This window comes from Bubalus bubalis, chromosome 6 (assembly GCF_019923935.1).
Source record: "Bubalus bubalis isolate 160015118507 breed Murrah chromosome 6, NDDB_SH_1, whole genome shotgun sequence".
Lineage (NCBI taxonomy): Eukaryota > Metazoa > Chordata > Mammalia > Artiodactyla > Bovidae > Bubalus > Bubalus bubalis.
In genome coordinates this window covers 94,216,093-94,236,499 of record NC_059162.1, presented here as the reverse complement: position 1 = coordinate 94,236,499, position 20,407 = coordinate 94,216,093, and the positions used below count along the sequence as shown (strand labels likewise).

At 36.8% G+C, this 20,407-nt stretch overlaps 1 protein-coding gene across 8 annotated transcripts in view; it reads left to right on the top strand.

The window, feature by feature from the left end:
* OSBPL9 (oxysterol binding protein like 9) overlaps positions 1–20,407 on the top strand; it is a 164,466-nt gene that overhangs the window by 133,924 nt on the left and 10,135 nt on the right. For 6 of the 8 annotated variants that reach the window (XM_025289470.2, XM_025289467.2, XM_025289469.2 and 3 more), the window contains 6 exons: positions 2,013–2,051; positions 5,747–5,837; positions 6,993–7,097; positions 9,775–9,934; positions 15,110–15,222; positions 15,354–15,472. In XM_025289470.2, the coding sequence (XP_025145255.1) occupies positions 2,013–2,051; positions 5,747–5,837; positions 6,993–7,097; positions 9,775–9,934; positions 15,110–15,222; positions 15,354–15,472 (627 nt within the window). The remainder of the gene's footprint in view (positions 1–2,012; positions 2,052–5,746; positions 5,838–6,992; positions 7,098–9,774; positions 9,935–15,109; positions 15,223–15,353; positions 15,473–20,407) is intronic. The other 2 variants (XM_025289471.2, XM_025289468.2) reach the window with 1 other exon arrangement.

Sequence of the window (20,407 nt, the reverse complement as noted above, 5' to 3'; positions counted from 1 at the left end):
CATAGTTAATTTACTTGTGCAAATCCCAGCATGAATTACGTACTTATCAACATGCTTTTATTTTCAAGGATATACAAAGGAAGTATGCATTGTGTTGGCAGTTTATAAGGCCACCCCTGGGTTTGGTGATGTTCTTGGAGGGCACAGCATGTAGCTGTCCTCACAGATATGGTTTATTACAGCAGAGGAGCCAAAGCAAAATCAGCAAAGGAAAAAGGCATATGGGGCCAAATTCAGAGGAAACTAGGCCCAGACTTCCAAGAGTCTTCTCTCAGTGCGGTCATACAAGGGGTGTGCTTAATTCCTCCAGCAACAGATTGTGACAACATATGTGAAATGTCTGCCAGGGAAGCTTATTAACGACTTGGTGCCCAACGTTTTTATTGGGGTCTTGTCCTGTAAGCACTCTTTACCTTGCACTTACCAAATGCCAGAGTCCCCAAAGGAAAGCAGGTGTTCAGCATAAATCAACCATTTGGGTTGCTTAAGCAGTTCAGGCACAGTGAAGTACCCTTATGATAGTTGGGTGCTGGGAACCCTCCTAAAATCCAAGTTCCCAGACACCAGCCAAAGGCCAACTTTGTAGGCAGGCTTTTCTAAGGATAGCTCTTTCAGGCCTGCTGTGTTAATGCTTTCTTTAAAAAAAATTATCCCCTAATCTTTAAATTGTTCTTGATTGACCCTTCAATGTTGTAAATTCTGAGTAAACTCCATAGTTAAAGAGTTGAACATAAATGAGATATAACTTGGCTGTTAACTTTAAAACCAAAACCAAATATCAATTTCTGTTAAAACTTGAAAGCTTCCTGATAGTATGGAGTTGAAACATTAACAGTTTTAAGCTAAATATATTGTCTGTGTATTACTAATAGATGGATTATAGTTACAGGATCAAATACGTTCAATAACTTTCCACCAACTTCTTAAATACATCCTTGGAGAGGAGAGACGAGTCTTAAGGAGCATAAGTTCTGGAACTAAACTATATGTCTTCGAGTCCTGGTTTCTCACACTTTCTCAGTTTTCTCATCTATCCAAGGGGGATAATAATAGTACCTACTTGATAGAGTTATAGGTGGAATAGGTGAATTAATATACACACATATCTTGCTTTGTTACATTTTGCAGATACTACCTTTTACAAATTGAAGGTTTGTGGCAGCCTTGTGTCGAGCAAGTCTATTGGCGTCATTTTTGCAACAGCATTTGCTCACTTTGTGGTCTGTCACATTTTGGTAATTCTCATAATATTTCAGACTTTTTCATTATTACTGTATTTGTTATGGCTATCTGTGATCAGTGGTCTTTGATATTACTACTGCAACTCACTGAAGGCTCAGATGATGGTTAGCATCTTTTAGCAATAAAGTATTTAAAATTAAGGTATGGACATTGTTTTTTAAGACATAATGCTGCTGCACACTTGATAAACTAGCAGGATAGTGTAAATACAACTTGTATGTGCACTGGGAAACCAAATAATTTGTGTTAGTTGCTTTATTGTGATATTTGTTTTATTGTGGTGGACTGGAATATCTATGAGGTCTATGGCTGTATGTAAAATATCTGCCAGGTAGTGTGTGTTAACCCCTATATCATCATTCTGTGGTTATAGTAATTATGATTGTCATATCTTTAAAGTACAGTAAGAGATTGGGGGTGTGGAGAGTTGGAATAATTTGCTATAAAGTTAAACCCAGAAGTATTTAGGACCTTTAATCCTCAATTAATGTATCTACTTTAATCATTGGTACCAATGTGCCTGCACAGTTCAATAGGATATTTCTACAAATAATTAAATGCCTGTATAGAAAAATAATTTCCATGTTTTTGGTTAGAATTCTGTTTGGCTAGGAATGGACAAGTGAAACTATCTTAGTGGAAACAGATCAGTAGTTTTCTAACATTGTTGATTACACAGTAAAATAAGCTTTCTTACTAGGGAAGAGAGTACACAAGGTGTTAACTTAAATGAAAGAATGAAGTTAATATTTTTAACATTTCTCCTTAAGGACCAGTATATTGCGGAGAATCACGCAGATGGAATTATAGTAAGTTTAATCTAATCTTTACTCCACTTTACTTCTGCAGAGCATTAATAACCAGTTATGTCAGGAGAAGCCTGAATTTCCACTTATTTTTCAACACAAATCCCTCTTTTTACCCACTCACTGCTCTCTATTGTTGATTCTTGCAATTTTCCTTGAGCTCTTACAGTTGGCCGTCTTTCAACAATCATTTGGAGGGGAAATTTAGATCTTAAAATTAAGTATTGGTTCTTATTGAATCACCTTGCATGTGTTAACTTGATGGGTTAATCATGGTGTAAAAATGCGGCTTTTATGACTAAATACTGCATAACTCACAATGCTACATTTCTTGGCAAACTGTTTCTAATGAAAGTAGGGGGCACAGTACTGAAACATATCTTAATCTAATTATATGTTTATAGGTTTCTTTTTCTTCTTTTTTTTTTTTTTCTTTTTAGATTCTGTGTATTGTGTTAGCTGTGTTAGCCGCTGTGGTGTATACTGCTTTTTTGTAGCAGCAGGTTGCAATGTGAATTTTTTCACATATAGCCATTTTCTCTTCTTTCCTCCCCTTGGTTTTTTAGTCTTCCCTTATATTCAACTTGCGCACCTAAAAGAAAATTTTATTGGAAATAAAAGTTAGAGTTTGAAGGTTTGCAGTTTAAGCTTCCCTGATTTTATAATACATGTGTGACTTGTGTTCAGACTGTATTTTTGAAGCATGAGGCAACCTCTTTTTTTAGTCTTGAGGCTTTACAAATGCCAGAGGTCTGCAAACTCATTTTGTAAATCTTCAAAACCATCTTATGATTATACTTGAAAGGATGAGTATGTTATCTTTTTATTTGCTTTAAAATGAACACCAAGTTAGATGTCTATGTTGTTTACATATTTCTTGAGAAAACAGAGATAAGAGAAACATTTTAAAAATTTGAATTAAACACATTGAAATATTTGTTTCTCTTCACAGCATGAATTCAGGGTTTGAGCCCTGGTGATTTAATAGAACTATGTGATATAAACACAATACAATATAATATACCTCTTCCTGAGATAGCAGTTAAGATTATAAGCCTCATGGAAAAAGACTATGTAAGTTGTCTAGAATTTCATGGGAACCCCTAACACCTTAAGGAAAATTAATGATGGCAGTTATTTTTATCTCTTTTCCCTCAAAGCAAATCAATTACTTTTTATTATGTTAAACAAGTTTTATAAAGCATACCAAAAATGTTTGATTATTTGCAGTTTAAAAACATCTAGAAAGTTTATACTCATAGAAAACCTAAACTTATAGAAAACAGACATATTTGAATCATTTGATTAGGGACCATAGCATTTTTCCTTAAGGGTTTTTTTTTTTTCTTTTTTTTTTTTTTTTTTAAAGAGGAGTTGTTTATGGTTTAGGCCTTGAACCCAGACTGCTAGGACGTAGCCCTTCCACTTACTAGCTGTGACTACAGGCAAGTTACTTAACCTTTGAGTCTTCTTTTCCTCATCTATAAAGAAAAGTGACTTCTACCTCAGAGGGTTGTTGTAAGATAGTATGCACAGAGTACTCAATAAATGTTAGCTGTATATACATGTATATATAGATAATTAATCCTGGAGAAGGAAATGGCAATCCACTCCAGTACTGTTGCCTGGAAAATCTCATGGACAGAGGAGCTTGGCAGGCTACAGACCATGGGGTCGCAAAGAGCCGGACACAACTGAGCAACTTCACTTTCGACTTCACTTAAATAATTAATATATTTTGTATTGAATCGCACTTCTCAAGCTCTTCACGTTCTTTTTTAAAGCAAAGCATAGAATATTATTTGACATATTTTAGCCTGAAGTTGATCGATCACAGATTGTTAGATATGTGTAGAATAGTTGTGTTTTCTGTTAACAACAGCAGCAAGAAATATTTGGTACCTTTAACATACATCTTAAAAAGTCTAAAAGTGTTCTGTGGGATTGACAAGCCTAATAATCTTAGGCTTTTGAAAAATGGGACATTGCATTCAAAAGATAGAATTCTGGTCCATTTTTCCAAAGTTATTTTATTTCTTAGCATCTTTATAAATTTTACTTACATTAATGTAATAGGTGGGAATAAGGAGGCAGCATGTTCTTGTTCCTGTGGCTCAAAGTATTAGAAGTGGGATTTTGCCTTTGTTAAAGCACCTGGGTCCCTTTAGAGAAAAATTACTATGTAAAAATAAGAAATATATTCTAAGGACAGTTCCAGGATTGTTGAGACACTTGTTTAGTTATTATGGCCCAGCCTGGTATCTGAAAATAGAATCCTAAAGTAATAACTAAAAAGCCCTTAGAGACCATAGCATCCAGATATTTCTTCATTTTATACACTGGGAAGGTGAGGCCCACAGCAGATTAGACTTGCCAGGTCACTGGTAGAGCAAGGATTCTAGGAATTAAAGTTTTAAGTCTCTGTTTCTGTGCTTTTCCTAATGCTTTGGAACTTTACCCACTTTACAAATTATTAATTATTGTTTTCAGAGTTTCTTCTCTGTGTCCTTTATTTCCTAGGCCTAGAATATTTATGGTAGGTAGACTGTTGTGACAGAATTCTTGTGTTTAAATTACTTAATTTAAGAGATCTGATTTAGTGATTTTTCTATATACAGAGAGGGGGTTTAAGAAAAAAATTAACTTAGGTATTAAATAAGAATGCTATAAGAAACTTTCCCATTATCTCAATTTCCATTGTTAGGTGCTTTTAAATTTTCACAAATGCTTTTGAAGCTCATTCATCAGTAAAAATACATCTTTTCTAATTCTATTTTAGTATTTTCTGTTATAAGCTCTACCTAATATATATTTGAAGTTTAGTTTTCCAGATCAAGGAAAGCTGAAGAATTTAAGTTTTTATTTCTTGGATTTTATCTAATGTCATCTTCTAAATGGTGGATTTAAACTTTACTTTGGCAAAGACCTTGGTTTAAAATCTCACCCTCCTCCAAAAAAAAAAAAAAAAAATCAGGAAGCTGTGGAGTCTTGTTTTTAAAATACCATTATGCTGGCAAAATAGTTTCTTGGCTTGGAGTCAGAAAACCTAGGCTTTTTCTCTCTCTCTCTCTCAAATGTAACTACATATTTGAGTATTTTTTTTCCTTCTAAATCCTCAAGAAAAAAAAAGCTTGTTTCCCCGCAACAACTAATTAGGAGACAAGTTTCTTTGCCTTTAGTGACTGTAAAACTAGATGCCTATACAGTGCAATACACATTGATGGAAGGTGGCTATAGTATGGGATGTAAAGATAAGATTATAGTGGTGCAAGTGTATTAGGTCGTTGTAGGTATAATGCTCATTAATAACAAAGTAAGAGCATTTCTCCCCACTTTGATATTTGTGTTGAATTAAAAATTTGAGAAGCACTGAGTTGAATTGAGAATTTATTGTTTTGGCTTCCTGAAATCATTCTACAACTCTTTCCATGTGTTTTCATTTGGCTTCACCTTTCTATGTGACAGATTGATTCATTTTTCCTCCTTACTATGATTTTTGAGAAAATTTTTTATAAGAAACTCTTAGCCTGCTGTATAGTAAAGTTGTTTTATTTCCTCCTTGAAATTTGACCAACATGTCTGTATAGCTGCTCCCAGGACTTTGCTGTCAGAAATGTGGGCATTTCATACATTTGGGAAGGTCAACACCAGAAGGGTAATTACAATAAAAATAACTATACTGTGTTTCTTTACCTCAGAGTACTATTAATCCTGTGGATGCAATATATCAACCTAGTCCCTTGGAACCTGTGGTCAACACAATGCCTTCCCAGACTGTCTTACCTCCAGGTATAGTATAGTATTTGGAAAATTGTTTCACAGATTCATTAATGACAAAAAAAATCTTTTTTTTTTAATGGCAGTTGTAGTAATCTTGAAGAGCTCTGTTTTTTTTTAAAAAAAAAAAAGTAAAAGGGATCTCACACACAAATACAGCCAAAAATGAACTGGAAAAAAATCATACTATTTTGGGGATTGGAGCTTTTTAAATACAATTCAAAAGGTTTTGGTTTTCAAAGTGAGATGGAAGACAAACATGATTACTTGGATTAGCTGATAGGACTGAATCCTATGACCTAGGATTCATGGCTACCAAGGAAAACATAATATACCTTGATCTACTTGAAGGTAACCCAGAAATGTTCTATTTTTGTGTATTCTTTATAACTCTGAATTATACAAGTGTACTTTTTTGTGGCATCCAACATTTCAGTTGTTGGGTGAAATGTTCTCATTAGTGATGAAGTTAAGTCAGAAATTTTACTGGGGAAAAAAAAATCTGTTTAAAATTACTTACAAGTATGTGAGGTCTTTTTAGGAATTTTTTCTCCTTAGGAGAAAATTAGGAGCATAATATGTCATGAGACTAAAGAGGAAGTACTGTGCCACATTTTAGATTTTACATGTGGTTTAATCCTCGGGTGCATGCTGTGTGCTTGTTAAGTTGCTCAGTCGTGTCCAACTCTTTGCAACCTATGGACCAGGCTCCTCTGTCTATGGGATTCTCCAGACAAGAATACTGGAGTGGGTTTCTATACCTTCCTTCAGAGGATCTTCCCAACCTGGGGGTCAAACCCAAATTTCTTAGGTCTGATGCATTGGCAAACAGATTCCTTACCTCTGAGCCATTTGAGAAGCCCATCCTCAGGGAGGAAACAGTTTATCATCAGAAGCATTTGCTGGCTGTACAGAGCAATTGTGCTAAGATATTGGCCTATCTTGACTAGTCCTTGATATCCCACCTAGTGTCTCAGTACTCGGTAGCCTACCATCATTGAGTTTAAAGAGGATAGGGCATCGGAAAGGAGTAGCAGCATGACAAGTGACTTACTGGAATATAGTCTCAAAAGTTACTGGTCTTTAAGATTTTGAATTCCACAGAGTTGTAGTTAAAAGTTATGTTTGGCTTTTTCTCTCACTTATTTCACATCTTAAATCTCCTAGAACCTACTCAGTTGTGTAAGTCAGAGCAGCGTCCATCTTCTCTACCAGTTGGACCTGTATTAGCAACCTTGGGACATCATCAGACTCCAACACCAAATAGTACAGGTACAGATTGTGTGCTTCCTTTACTTCTCATAACTGCCCATTAACACTTGAGATTTGTGTTTGATTACGGATGGGAAAAGATTGAAGAAAGGTGGTATATTTTGCATTGGAGATACCTTAGTTTTACTTTTATAGTTCCATCCATGAAGTGGTTAGCTTTGTGATTGAACCAGAAATTTAATAATAATTATAAAGACTCTGATGCTGAGAGGGATTGGGGGCAGGAGGAAAAGGGGACGACAGAGGATGAGATGGCTGGATGGCATCACTGACTTGATGGACGTGAGTTTGAGTGAACTCCGGGAGTTGGTAATGGACAGGGAGGCCTGGTGTGCTACAATTCATGGGTCGCAAAGAGTCAGACATGACTGAGCGACTGAACTGAACTGATAATTTATATGAAATAAATTATTGCAGAATTTTGTGTATTTATTGAGATTTATTTTGAAGATATGTATTGACTTTTTTAAAAAATTGCTCAGGTTAGATTTATATACTTTCTTATTGTAAAGGAATCAAATAATACAGAAGTATGAGAACAAAAGCTGTAAATCTCCTTTACTGTTTGTTGTTTGCATACATGTATGTACATGTCTACCTGTATTGCATACTTTTATTACTGTTTTTGTTCTAACCTAAATGAGATCATACGGTTCTGTGACTTTCTCAATTTTCATTTAACCGAGAACCATTTAGAGAACTTTCTGTGTTTATACACTTAGGTCTGCAACATACTTTTTACAGCTGCTCAAGCTGTTTTCCTGCTGATGGACATTTAGGTTGATTACAGTAATTTCCTGTTATAAGCAGTATTTCAGGGAATACTCTTCAACAGCAGCTTGGGCACATAATATATTTTTATGGATAGATTTATCGGTCACATTTTTCACCAATTTTATAAGCATAAAAGGATACTTGATTTAATTTGCATTTTCTGAATTTGTTTAGATTCCTGGTCTTTATTTTTTTCTCTGATTCACAAGGATACTATCAATGTTAGTATAGATTTATTCCTTATTTTAAAACTAATCAGGTTGATGTTGAGTTATCAGTTGAACCAAACGCAAGGGAGCACTTGGTTTTTGTCCCTATTACACCTGGAGGCCAAAATCAAAACCACATGAAGGACATGGGAGATGAGCTCCTGCTATTGCTCCACAGATTCTTTCCTGGGTGGGAATTTCCTGTGTAATAATGAAAAGCTACCTTGTGATTTTTAGCCCAGTATGAAATTTGAATTAGTAAAGATGCTGATACTGTTACTTTGGATTTTTAATATTTAACAGCCTGAACCATATGTCTTCTTAATTTTGGAAAAAAGCAAGCAACAAGAAGAGCTCTCTTATTTGAAACTGTAAAGTGATGATAAGCAATTTGAATAATAAGATTGAGATGTTTAGCTGACTTTTTTGTGTATATCATTACACTTTGCCATTTTAAAAATTGTATCTGTGTTTCTTTTTTTATAAAGAGGAATTATGTTAGAATTTTGAAATAGCCAAAATATATCCATTTGGAAATATAAAATACTAGTCAGTTACAAACTTTGAAAAAGTTTGCATTTTTTATGTACATGAAGTTTAGAGTCATTAATTAGTTATAAATAATGATAAATAATTTAGGATAAATTATTTCAGGAGGCATTATAAAAATATAACATTGTAGAGTAGGTGGACTTAAAGAAATCTTTTCTGGTTTATGTCTTGTTTGATTTTTCAGCCTAAATTCTTCATCTTTCTTTCCTTCATCTCGGTCACTAATACATAAAAAGTTTTTTCTCATAAGGAAAACTCAATTCTTTGGATTGCAGTTCCCATTCTAACTCATTTTCTTCTTGAATACATTTTCAGTTTTGTGTGGTTGCCAGGACTGTTTGCATATTACTTAATCATTTGTATTTCCTGGTCTCTTTCTTCCTTTCTCTGTCATTTTCCCCCCCTTATTTCAATAAGGGAAAATTTATTTCCCATCTTATTGCTGGTATGGAGCAGGGCAGGTGGGTGAGGAGAAGATTTTAAAGTCATTTGCTAAGATGAACTATCTCTGGCATTCACACAATAAGCTTTGCCTATTTAGGCAGCAAACTTTCTGTGTTTATGTTTTAAAAATATCTTTGTGAACATGGTAACTGAGTGTGGCAGGTGGATGTGCTCTCGTAACTGTTGAAGCGTAGACCGTGGAATGGGCTAAAAATCCATGGGTGGGTCTGGATTCATTTTTATTGCTGCTGTTCTTATTTCTTCTAGAAGCATGGCATTGGCTTTTAGATTGTCAGCAGTGACTTTACTCTCCACCAGACATTGGTAGCAGTTTGGCATAAATTGCCTGAGAGTCCTTAGATGCTCAATAAATACTTTTTAAATTGCTCTCAATATTTCACTGTTCTGTTTGATACTTTCATTGTTATTTTTTATTACGAAACAATGAACCCCAGATGATTACCAAAGAAACATAGCATTTTTTCATTTATTTAGAAGGCTGTGTCCCATTCTATAATGTGATTTGCCTTTTTCTTTGTCTAGTTTACATGTTGATTTTCTTTACAAATAGTGTAGGGACTTCGGCCAACTTAACTCTTTTCTTGATTTTAATAAGTCTGCTTTGACCCCATCTTCCTAATATCTTCCTTTCTATTACCAACATTGTCTCTTAATTTAAAACTCTTTTAACTTTCTAGGCAGTGGCCACTCACCCCCTAGTAGCAGTCTGACTTCTCCAAGCCATGTCAACTTGTCTCCAAACACAGTCCCAGAGTTCTCTTACTCTAGCAGTGAAGATGAATTCTATGATGCAGATGAATTTCATCAGAGTGGCTCATCACCAAAGCACTTAATAGAGTGAGTAGGTGAACTAACTGTATTGAAATGAGTCTCCTGATTTTTAAAAATGTGATTTGATTTTGAAAAACGTGTTAAACAAGTTCCTTTAAAAATTATTTGGAAAAAATGGAAAAGAGCTTATTTTCAGTTGACTTACTGAGCAAGGCTAGTTCTGTGAGAATGTTGATTTTACTCCCGATTTAATTCAAATAGAATAAGTTAGTATCAGTTGTGATAACATGCCAGTATTGTTCATTGAACTTTGGGCCTTATTTCTATAGAACCAACATTAGGAGAGGGTCAAATGAAAGTGAGGATGCTAGGAATTATTCATATAAGAGGAGGTTACTACTACTTGTTTTGTATTAGAGTGAAGGTATTCAGGTACCTATAAGTAAGGCTCTGTACTAACCAGGTAGAGGAATGATGTGTTCAGGACTTTGGACCCCATGGACTGTAGCCTGCCAGGCTCCTCTGTCCATGGATTTTTCCAGGCAATAATACTGGAGCAGGTTGCCGTGTCCTCCTCCAGGGGCTCTTTCAGACCCAGGAATCGAACCCATGTCTCTTGTGTCTCCTTCATTGGCAGGTGGATTCTTTATCACTAGCGCCACCTTATACAGAAGTGAAACAAGAGCCAATCCTTCCCCTCAGGAACTTACAGTCTTTTGTGGGGAAAACGGACCTTTATAATTCAGTATGAAATATGCTTTGGAAGAATAAGCCCAGGAAGAATTGGGAGCATTTTGAAGTCCTGAGAAGAAAGGATTCACAGAGGATGGCGGGAATGAGATCCTAAGATGAGACATGGATGAGAGAGAAGGGTCATAGGGGTGAGAAGAGGAGGGGGAAATGGAAAATGTTGTTCTCATGGAGCTGGAACCCTAATAAGAAAGGCCTGGGGGCAGCAGGGGCTTGGTTTCTTTGAGAAGCTATAAGCTAGTGAGTGTGGTTATAAGTTGTGGGGAGTGGTTAAGAAGATACAGGATACAGGAGAGGTTGACAAGGGCCAGGTCATAAAGGAGTCCTTTTAGCCTTTGATGAATTTTGAACATTTTCTCGCAAGTGATGGCATCTGCTGGTCAGGTCTACCTTTTAGAAAAATGAATAAGAAAAATATGCCTAAATTGTACAGAATTGAGTGCAGTGGGAATGCATTATGTGTAGGAAGACCAGCCAAAACTGGGTAGGACATTGAGAAATGTTGATAACCTGAGCTAAGGTCATAGCATAGGAATGGAGGGAAGCATGTGGACTCCAGAGATACAAAGTAGGCAGATTTTAGCAGATAGTGATGGTAGATTTTCTTTTATTAGGTGACATTTGACCTATTTTACACTGTCAGATCAAAGCTAGGTATGTTCTAGGTATGTTCTATTGTACAGAAAAGGCCTTTCTTTACACATGAAGTCACTTACATAATAGTTAAAGAAAGTGAAAGTCACTCAGTTGTGTCTGACTCTTAGTGACCCCATGGACTATACAATCTGTGGAATTCTCCTGGACAGAATACTGGAGTGGATAACCCTTCCCTTCTCCAGGAGATCTTCCCAACCCAGGGATCGAACTCGAGTTTCCTGCATTGCAGGCGGATTCTTTACCAGCTGAGCCACAAGGGAAGCCCAAGAATACTGGAGTGGGTAGCCTATCCCTTCACCAGCAGATCTTCCTGACCCAGGAATCGAACCGGAGTCTCCTGCAGTGCAGGTGGATTCTTTACCAATTGAGCTATCAGAGAAGCCCACTTACATGATAGCCAGTCAGCAAAGTCCTTTTTATCCCTGCTAGTATAATATAGGTTGCTATGATTAGACTTTGGATTCTGGAATCTTAGAAAGAAATAATAGGTTCTAAATCTGTTTTGCTTTAAAGGTGTGTGATCTTGGTCAAGTTATTTAACCAGTGTAATCCTCAGTTTCCTTGTTGGTAAAATGAGGATGATAATAGTTTCAAATTCAAGGAGTCGTCGTGAACATGTAGATGACAATCATGTCAATCAAGTGCTTACAGTAATGTCTGGCATTTATAATAAGTATGCAGTAAGCGATAGCTGTTATAGAAAGCAAATTAACATTTATTTGCTTTAATGTTCCTATATTTGTTGTAGATGTAACTGGCTTACTTTTTGTTGGGTATTTTTTCCAACTGTTGTGCATCTCAAAGAGTAAGTGCTATCGTTGCAGTTTTGGGTTTGCTTTGAAATACAATACAGATTTGGAATTTGGAATTTTGTCACAGATTATATGTGAATTTGCAAGCTGAGTACCATCAGCCAAACTTAGACCTTGAACCTTGGTTTCTTTTAATAAGGAATCTTGTGTAGCACTTCAGTTCTCTTAAGTTTGCGCATGAACTGAGAAATACAGTATCACATGTAATTGTACCATAACTGTTCAGAATCTCAAAATTTATAAGGAAAATGACTATTATTAATTCGGGAAGTGTTATTACATAGTAGATCAAATTCAACATTTGAATGTGAGAAACGTAAAATGTATGCCATTAGGTGAATACATAGTTACAAACATGAGAGGAAAAGAGATTTGGGCCCACAATTCAAGAAGACTAGTTCAGCAGAAAGAGTTAGGTTTAGCATGTTGGTTTCTTAATGTTTGTATGTGCGGCAGTAAACTATTACAAGACCATTATTAACAGTTTGCCAGTAGAAATTTCACTTTAATTTTGAAAAATAATTTTTATAATAGGTTAAAAGAAAACAGGCATTTGGGAGAAAATTCCAAAATAAAGATTATTATTGATTTTTGAAGTGTTAAATCATTGTTTCCTTAAAAATAATTAAAGAAGGTCTGGTTCATGGGACGTTAGCTATTACTTGAAACATAGAACAAATTAAGTATCAAAATGAATCATCTATCCTGTAGAAACCTAAGTATATTTATTAAAAGCTTGATGATGATATGGTTAGCCTCCTTACTACATCACTGATAGTCTCTGGCCCCAGTTTTAGGGGTACTCCTTAAATTTTAAGTGCTTGCTTACCTGTTGTACCTGTAATAGGCATGTCTACAAAGTTACCTGCAGGCTCATAGGCGTTTTTTTTTTCTCCTTAGAAACTTCTTCTTTGTGCTCTCCCAGTACCCACCTCATAACAAACATATGATCTATGAACCTTCATGCATCCTTATATGCCTTAATCTAGATTCCAAAACTAGTAGGGACTATAGGTATTTAATTTGGCCAGCACAGTGTTTGTTGACTTGTTTTTTTTTTTTTTTTTTTTTAAATAATGGGAGTGTAAATCCCTTCAAATTGACTATGCTGGCTCCAGGTCTCCATTGTCTTATGGAATGGGGAGTGTTCAGTCGTGTCTGACTCTTTGAGACGCCATGGACTGTACCCCGGCAGGCTCTGTCAAATTTCCAGGCAAGAATACTGGAGTGGGTTGTCATTTCCTCCTCCAGGGGATCTTCCCAACCCAGGGATTGAACCTGGTCTCCTGCATTGCAGGCAGATTCTTTTACTGCTGGGAAGCCCACCTGACCCTATTCACATATTTAGGCTTCCCTGGTTGGTCAGCCATAAAGAATCTGCCTGCAATTCAGGAGACCACCTTCAATGTAAGAGACACTGATTCTATCCCTAGGTCAGAAAGATGCCCTTGAGAAGGAAATGGCAGCCCACTCTAGTATTCTTACCTGGGAAATCCCGTGGACAGAGGAGCCTGGCAGGCTCCAGTCCATGGGGTCGCAAGAGTCAGACTCAACTTGGCAGTTACACCACCATCACCACCATTCTCACATTGATGCTCTCTGTCTCATGTCTGTAGGCATTGAGCTTGTGTGCCACCTGCTGCTCATCAGCTGCTACCACTAGCTTTCTAGCTCTCCAGTCAAGTTTCTATCTACAGTTTCTCTCCCTGAAGGAAGAGAATTTGAAAGCTTAAGTCCTTCCACCATTCAGTTTCTAAAGACCTGTCGTAATGATAACTTCTCTGTAAACTAATGTTCTAACATAGGCAGAGCACAGAAGATTTTTAGGGTAATGAAACTGTCCTCTGCAATAACTACAATGATGGACACTTAACAACATCCTTTTGTCAAAATTCATAGAATGTACAAGACCAAGCGTGAACCCTACTGGAAACTGTGGACTTTCAGTGATAATGCCATGTTATGTAGGTTCATCAGTTGCTACAAATGTACTACCAAGTACAGGATGTTGATAGTGGGAAAGTTGTACATATGGGAATTCTGTACTTTCTGCTCAGTTTTGCTCTGAACCTAAAATTGCTCTTTAAAAATACCATGCTTACCATTAAATAAGAAATCAAAAGAAAGTAATCAAGGCAAACTATGTTTCAATTAGAATATATAATGTGTTTTGCTGGAGAAGGAAATGATATTCTACTTCAGTATTCTTGCCTAGAAAATCCCACGGACAGAGTGGCCTATCTGGTGGGCTGTAGTATATGGAGTTCACAAAAGAGTCGAACATAACTTAGCAACTGAAGAACAGTGGTGTTTTGCATCTATAAATTTGCAATAAAAGACTTTAATGTGTGTACCATTTTATAAATAATACCTGCAGTATGAGAAATTTGGTTTCTATTTTTACCCTTAATAAGTAAACTTAGATCATTCTTTTATTAATGTACAAATACTAGTCCTGGGTAGGTTATGATCAGAGCTGTATAACAGAGGGAGCTTTCTTTAGACCCTGTTAATCAGCTCATAATACCACTTACCATAAATTTACTTGTAAAAGTTAATTTTTTTAATTTCAAATATGGTTTTTTATTGACTAGGAAAGATGTTATTACCCGTTGTAGGCTTTTTCAAAGGATCTCAAAAATACATCTTTCTGAGACTAATTAATAGATTTATCATTTTTGAGGTTCTGGAAATTGTCGCCAAGAATTACGACATACTTACATTTATGCAAGGAAACAAATTTGGAAAATGAATTCAAGTTTTAAACTTACATGAAGAGGCAAAATCTTACTAATTTTTCATGGCCTTTCAACATGTGAGCATACACCATGCAAAAAAACAGGAAGCTGATGGGGAGAGAATCAAGCATATATATGTATATAACCAGCTAACTTTAAAGGTCTAGTTTGTTTCTGTCAGTTATCTGCATATACTGGTTTTAAGTGGCTTTATAGGTTAACGTCTTACTGTGATTTTAAATTGCTTCCTTAAAAAGCTTAAGAAGGTGATTAATATTTTTTAGTTCCTCTGGATCTGCCTCAGTCTTGACACACAGCAGCTCGGGAAATAGTCTAAAGCGTCCAGATACCACAGAATCACTTAATTCTTCTATGTCCAATGGAACAAGCGATGCTGGTAAGCAGCCTTTGAGAGTTTTAACTTTTTTTCCTTAAAAATATTTGTTTGAAAAAAATCATTTATAATACTGGTACCAGCACAGATTGGCCCAGTGTAACACCACTCTAAGAAGATGTGTTTTATTTTAGACCTTTTCGATTCACATGATGATAGAGATGACGAAGGGGAGGCAGGGTCGGTGGAAGAGCACAAGAGTGTTATCATGCATCTGTTGTCACAGGTTAGACTTGGAATGGATCTTACGAAGGTAAGAATCAAATTTGGTTTTGCTGTTAATGTATATATGTAGATTCTCAGTGATTGTATGGTGAGTGTATCTGCACATGTAATGTAATGACGTATTTCTGTTTATACTTTTGTCTTTTTATATATGTACCTGAGTAAACTGAGAATTTTATAAATGGATAACATAAGTAAAACTAGGGTAATTTCATAGGGATAGTATGTATGGGAAAAAGCGTGGAGTAGTATTGGGCTTGGTTAGTAGTTGGACAAAACCCAAAGCAGTGTAGCATATGCATAGAATCAAAATGAGCAGAGTTCTGATTTTGGGGTCAGAGGGTCTGTGCTTACATCCTACTTTTGCTGTTACCAAACTCTGACCTTGAGCAAGTTCCTTCCTCTATAACCTTTGGGTTTTGCATATACAAAATGGATATTGGAACAGGTAATGAGTGGGAAATTGTATGATATACATTGAGCCATAAAATTATTATGGTTCTGGATTTGAATTTGAATTTAAACTTGGTGCTCTAAACAGAATGCATGATTGATACAGGAGACTGGTGTATAGGTGCCTGTGTATATCCCTGCCACTCTGCTTAAAGCCTTCTCCTTTCACCTAATTCTCACCATAGCACTGCAAAGTTGGTGGTGGTGGTTAACTTCATTTTATAGATGAGAAATTGAAGCTCACAGAGATTAAGTAATTTGGCTAAGTCCTTCCTATTAAGTGGCAGAACTGAGATTCTAATCTGGTTGTAGATTTCAAAATCTATAAACTAAACCATAATACTTTCTAGTAAGTGTGTATAATAAAAATTTTTACCCCAAATCTAAGAACAGAAGCACAAGGATAGCATTAATTTGTGCAACAAACATACTTGCTGGGGAAGTTCTAGGTAAGAGAATATTTGCAGGAGCTTGCCTCCAGAATTTTTTCATTGATCATTAGATTGATTGCATAATTGCTGGAGCAGAATTGTCACTTCAAATTTGAGAAATACAGCTTCATTTTAGATAATGATGTTTATATTTCTTTTCTACACCTTCTACCTTGGTTGCGTTTGGTCTCCAATAATGGAAGAGCCACCTAATAGTATCTTGAACAATACTAGGTTTACTATCTCAGGAAATGAGAAGTCCAGAAATAGAGTAGTTCCAGGATCCATGAATTCATAGTGGGTCAACAATGTGAGAAACGATCTAGGTCCCTTCATCTCTCTGCTCTGCTATACTTTGCATGCTGACATTCACACTCAGACCCGTCTTCCCACCATTGCAAAATGACTGCCACACTTCCAGTTGATCACATCCTTACGCAGGTATGTCAAAAGGCAGGAAAAATAATTCTCTTCATGAATTTTATTGTTGATATAGGGAGAACATCCTTTTCCCCAGTGGCCCGTCAGACTTCCAGTTGAATCCCATTGACCCAAGCTCAGCCAGTGTGCATGCATAAGCCAGTCACTGGCAAAGGAGGTTAATAGATTGGTTTAGATTAATCTACATTCACCCCTTGGGGTGTGGGAGGGCCCTGTGACTCATAGCAACCTATAGCCTATACCTGAACTGAATCAGACTTCTTTCGGTAGGGATATGCATAGGCAGCCGGAAGGATGTGCTGCAATCAAGTGTGTAGTTCTTGCCTCTCATAGTTTCCTCTGCCGTATGCTCCATGTTTGGGTTTTGTAGCCACTAAAAGTTTGTTAATTTTTGCTAACTTATTAGATATTTTAGAAATCTTCATTGGCATACATGGTTGTGGTTGTCAGCAGATTGTGAAATCTTGATTCCCTTGTGCATTTCAAAGTATTATTACAATAATACCTTATCTCATTTTCCTACTTATAATAATATCTTCTCACCTCAAATATTTTCTAAAAAGAGTTATTCTCCAAATACATCATAGTGTTTGGAAACATTACTACAGTCACATCTGGTTTACCTCTCTTGGTCTTCAAAACAGTCCTAAGACTTAGCAGGGCATATAATTATCCTCCTTTTACAGAAACTTTCAGATGTTGAGTAAATTTTCTATGGCCTCCTCACACCAAAATAAGTATTTGAACCCAGGTTAAAGACAGCTTAGTCCAGCTCACTTAAATCAGTGTTTCAGCAACTTGACATAATGGCATGTATGCAGATAGTGCTAAAAACAATGAAGAAGATCTGTTCAATGAGAGTTCTTAAGAAAAATTTTAAATAGTGAGGGAAAAAATTTTTTTTGATTACACATCTAATCAAACTTAGGGTCTGTGGCCATGTCTTCTTTTTCAAATTGCATGTTCTGTACTTTTGTTCATTTTTCTGCTGGCAATAGTAGTCTTTTTCTTGTTGATTTGCAAGAGCTGTTTATATATTGAGATATTTAGCCCTGTCTTGTTCTTTTGCAGTCTTACTTAATAATGTATAATCTCCGTGTTCTCCAAGAGTGGTAGAAAATTACAACAAGCTTACTCACCAGTTTAAGCATACTTATACTATGAATATAGGTGTTCTGAGGAACATTTAAACTCAGGAGTCTAATAATAAACATGCTAAATGTTAGAGCCATAGGGGTTCTTTCCAGGTTCTTGCGTTCTGTCATTCCTCTTTATATACAGCAGCAATACCAGTCCACTGGTCAGTCACTGTCACACTCATTTTCTGCTGCCTTCCCTCCCCTTGTCCCCCACCACCATCTCCATGTCTCCATGTTTTCCCTCTATTAGAGCCTACTCTCTAAGGCTTTTCTCTAGCACCACCTCAATATGTTGTTTCTCAGCTTCGCCCTCATTCTGGTTTCACAAACAGAGCGTGATCTTTTGCCTCTCCTGAATTTCCAGAGTACATTGAACATCTCCTGGATGCTCCTCTGTTCATGGAATTCTCCAGGCAAGAATAGTGGAGTGGATAGCCATTCTCTTCTCCAGGGGATCTTCCCAACCCAGGGATCAAACCCAGGCCTCCCACATTGCGGGCAGATTCTTTTCCATCTGAGCTACCAGGGAAGCCCGATATTTATCACATTTTACCTAAAAGTTAAATGCTGGTATTATTCTCTCAATTAAACTTTGCTGCTTCCATAGCATTTACCACAGGTGCTTGAATATTGCAGTAATTACTACATTTAAAGGAATCTTTGGTTACTGTGGTGCTCAACTGCCATAATGAATAATGTCTAATCTGATACAGACTTCAAAAACTCTTCCTCTATTTGTAATTAAATTCTTCTTTTCTTAACTGATTAATCTTAATCTTTCTTATTCTTTTTTCCCATATTTCAATTTCTTCTTCTTCTAAGTTTTTATCTTATATTTATTTTTGGCTGCACTGGATCTTTGATGCTGTGCATGGACTCTTCTCTAGTCGCGGCGAGTGGGGCCTACTCTTCAGTTGTGGTGCACAGGCTTCTCATTGCAGCAGCTTCTCTTGTTGAGGAACACAGGCCCTTGGGCACACTGGCTTCAATAGTTGTGGCACATAGGCTTAGTTGCCCCACAGCATTGTGGAATCTTACCTTCTTGGACCAGGGACGGAACCCTTGTCTTCTGCATTGGCAAATGGATTCTTAACCACTGGCCCGCCAGGGAAGTCCTCCAACTTCTTTCCTTTACTTTCTCCTCTGCCACTTTCCCAGGCCCTCAGCATTTTTCTTCATGGGCCCAGCCTCCTGAAGAAAGAGTTGGTAGAATCCCATCTTTATTGTCTTCTTCATTTTGTTTATTCCCTCAGTTACTTACTAAAAATTTCTTAGTTTGTAATAGTAGCTGAAATGCAAGTACAAATAAAGTATGGTTCTTGCATTCTAGAAGCTCATTGTTTACTTGAGGACACAGATCCATAAGTACACAGATCCAGTAGATAAATTTCCTTAGGCACTTAAACGATGATAGAGAAGCAACAGTAGAGAGGAATGTGTGTAGACCCCACCCCCCAAAGTCAAACAGAGCCAATTTTGGATTCCACTTAACAACAGAGCAGTGAGAAAATTTCTCACCCATTTGAGCTTCATTTTTCTCCACTAGTTTGTAATAGGAAAAGGAGTGCATCAAGGCGGTATATTGTCACCCTGCTTATTTAACTTATATGCAGAGTACATCATGAGAAACGCTGGGCTGGAGGAAGCACAAGCTGGAATCAAGATTGCCAGGAGAAATATCAAATAACCTCAGATATTCAGATGACACCACCCTTATGGCAGAAAGTGAAAAAGAACTAAAGAGCCTCTTGATGAAAGTGAAAGAGGAGAGTGAAAAAGTTGGCTTAAAGCTCAACATTCAGAAAACTAAGATCATGGCATCTGGTCCCATCACTTCATGGCAAATAGATGGGGAAACAGTGGCTGACTTTATTTTTGGGGGCTCCAAAATCACTGCAGATGGTGATTGCAGCCATGAAATTAAAAGACGCTTACTCCTTGGAAGGAAAGTTAGGACCAACCTAGACAGCATATTCAAAAGCAGAGACATTCCTTTGCCAACAAAGATCCGTCTAGTCAAGGCTATGGTTTTTCCAGTAGTCATGTATGGATGTGAGAGTTGAACTACTGAAGAATTGATGCTTTTGACCTATGTTGTTGGAGAAGACTCCTGAGAGTCCCTTGGACTGCAAGGAGATCCGACCAGTCCATCCTAAAGGAAATCAGTCCTGAATATTTATTGGAAGGACTGATGTTGAAACTGAAACTCCAATACTTTGGCCATCTGATGCAAAGAGCTGACTAATTTGAAAAGACCCTGATACTGGGAAAGATTGAAGGTGGGAGGAGAAGGGGATGGCAGAGAAGGAGATGGTTGGATGGCATCACTGATTCAATGGACATGAGTTTGAGTAAACTCCAGGAATTGGTGATGGACAGGGAGGCCTGGTGTGCTGCAGTTCATGGGGTCGCAAAGAGTCAGACACGACTGAGCAACTGAACTGAACTTTCTCTAGTGTAAAATGATGATAATTTCTTCTTAATGAGATGGTTGTATGG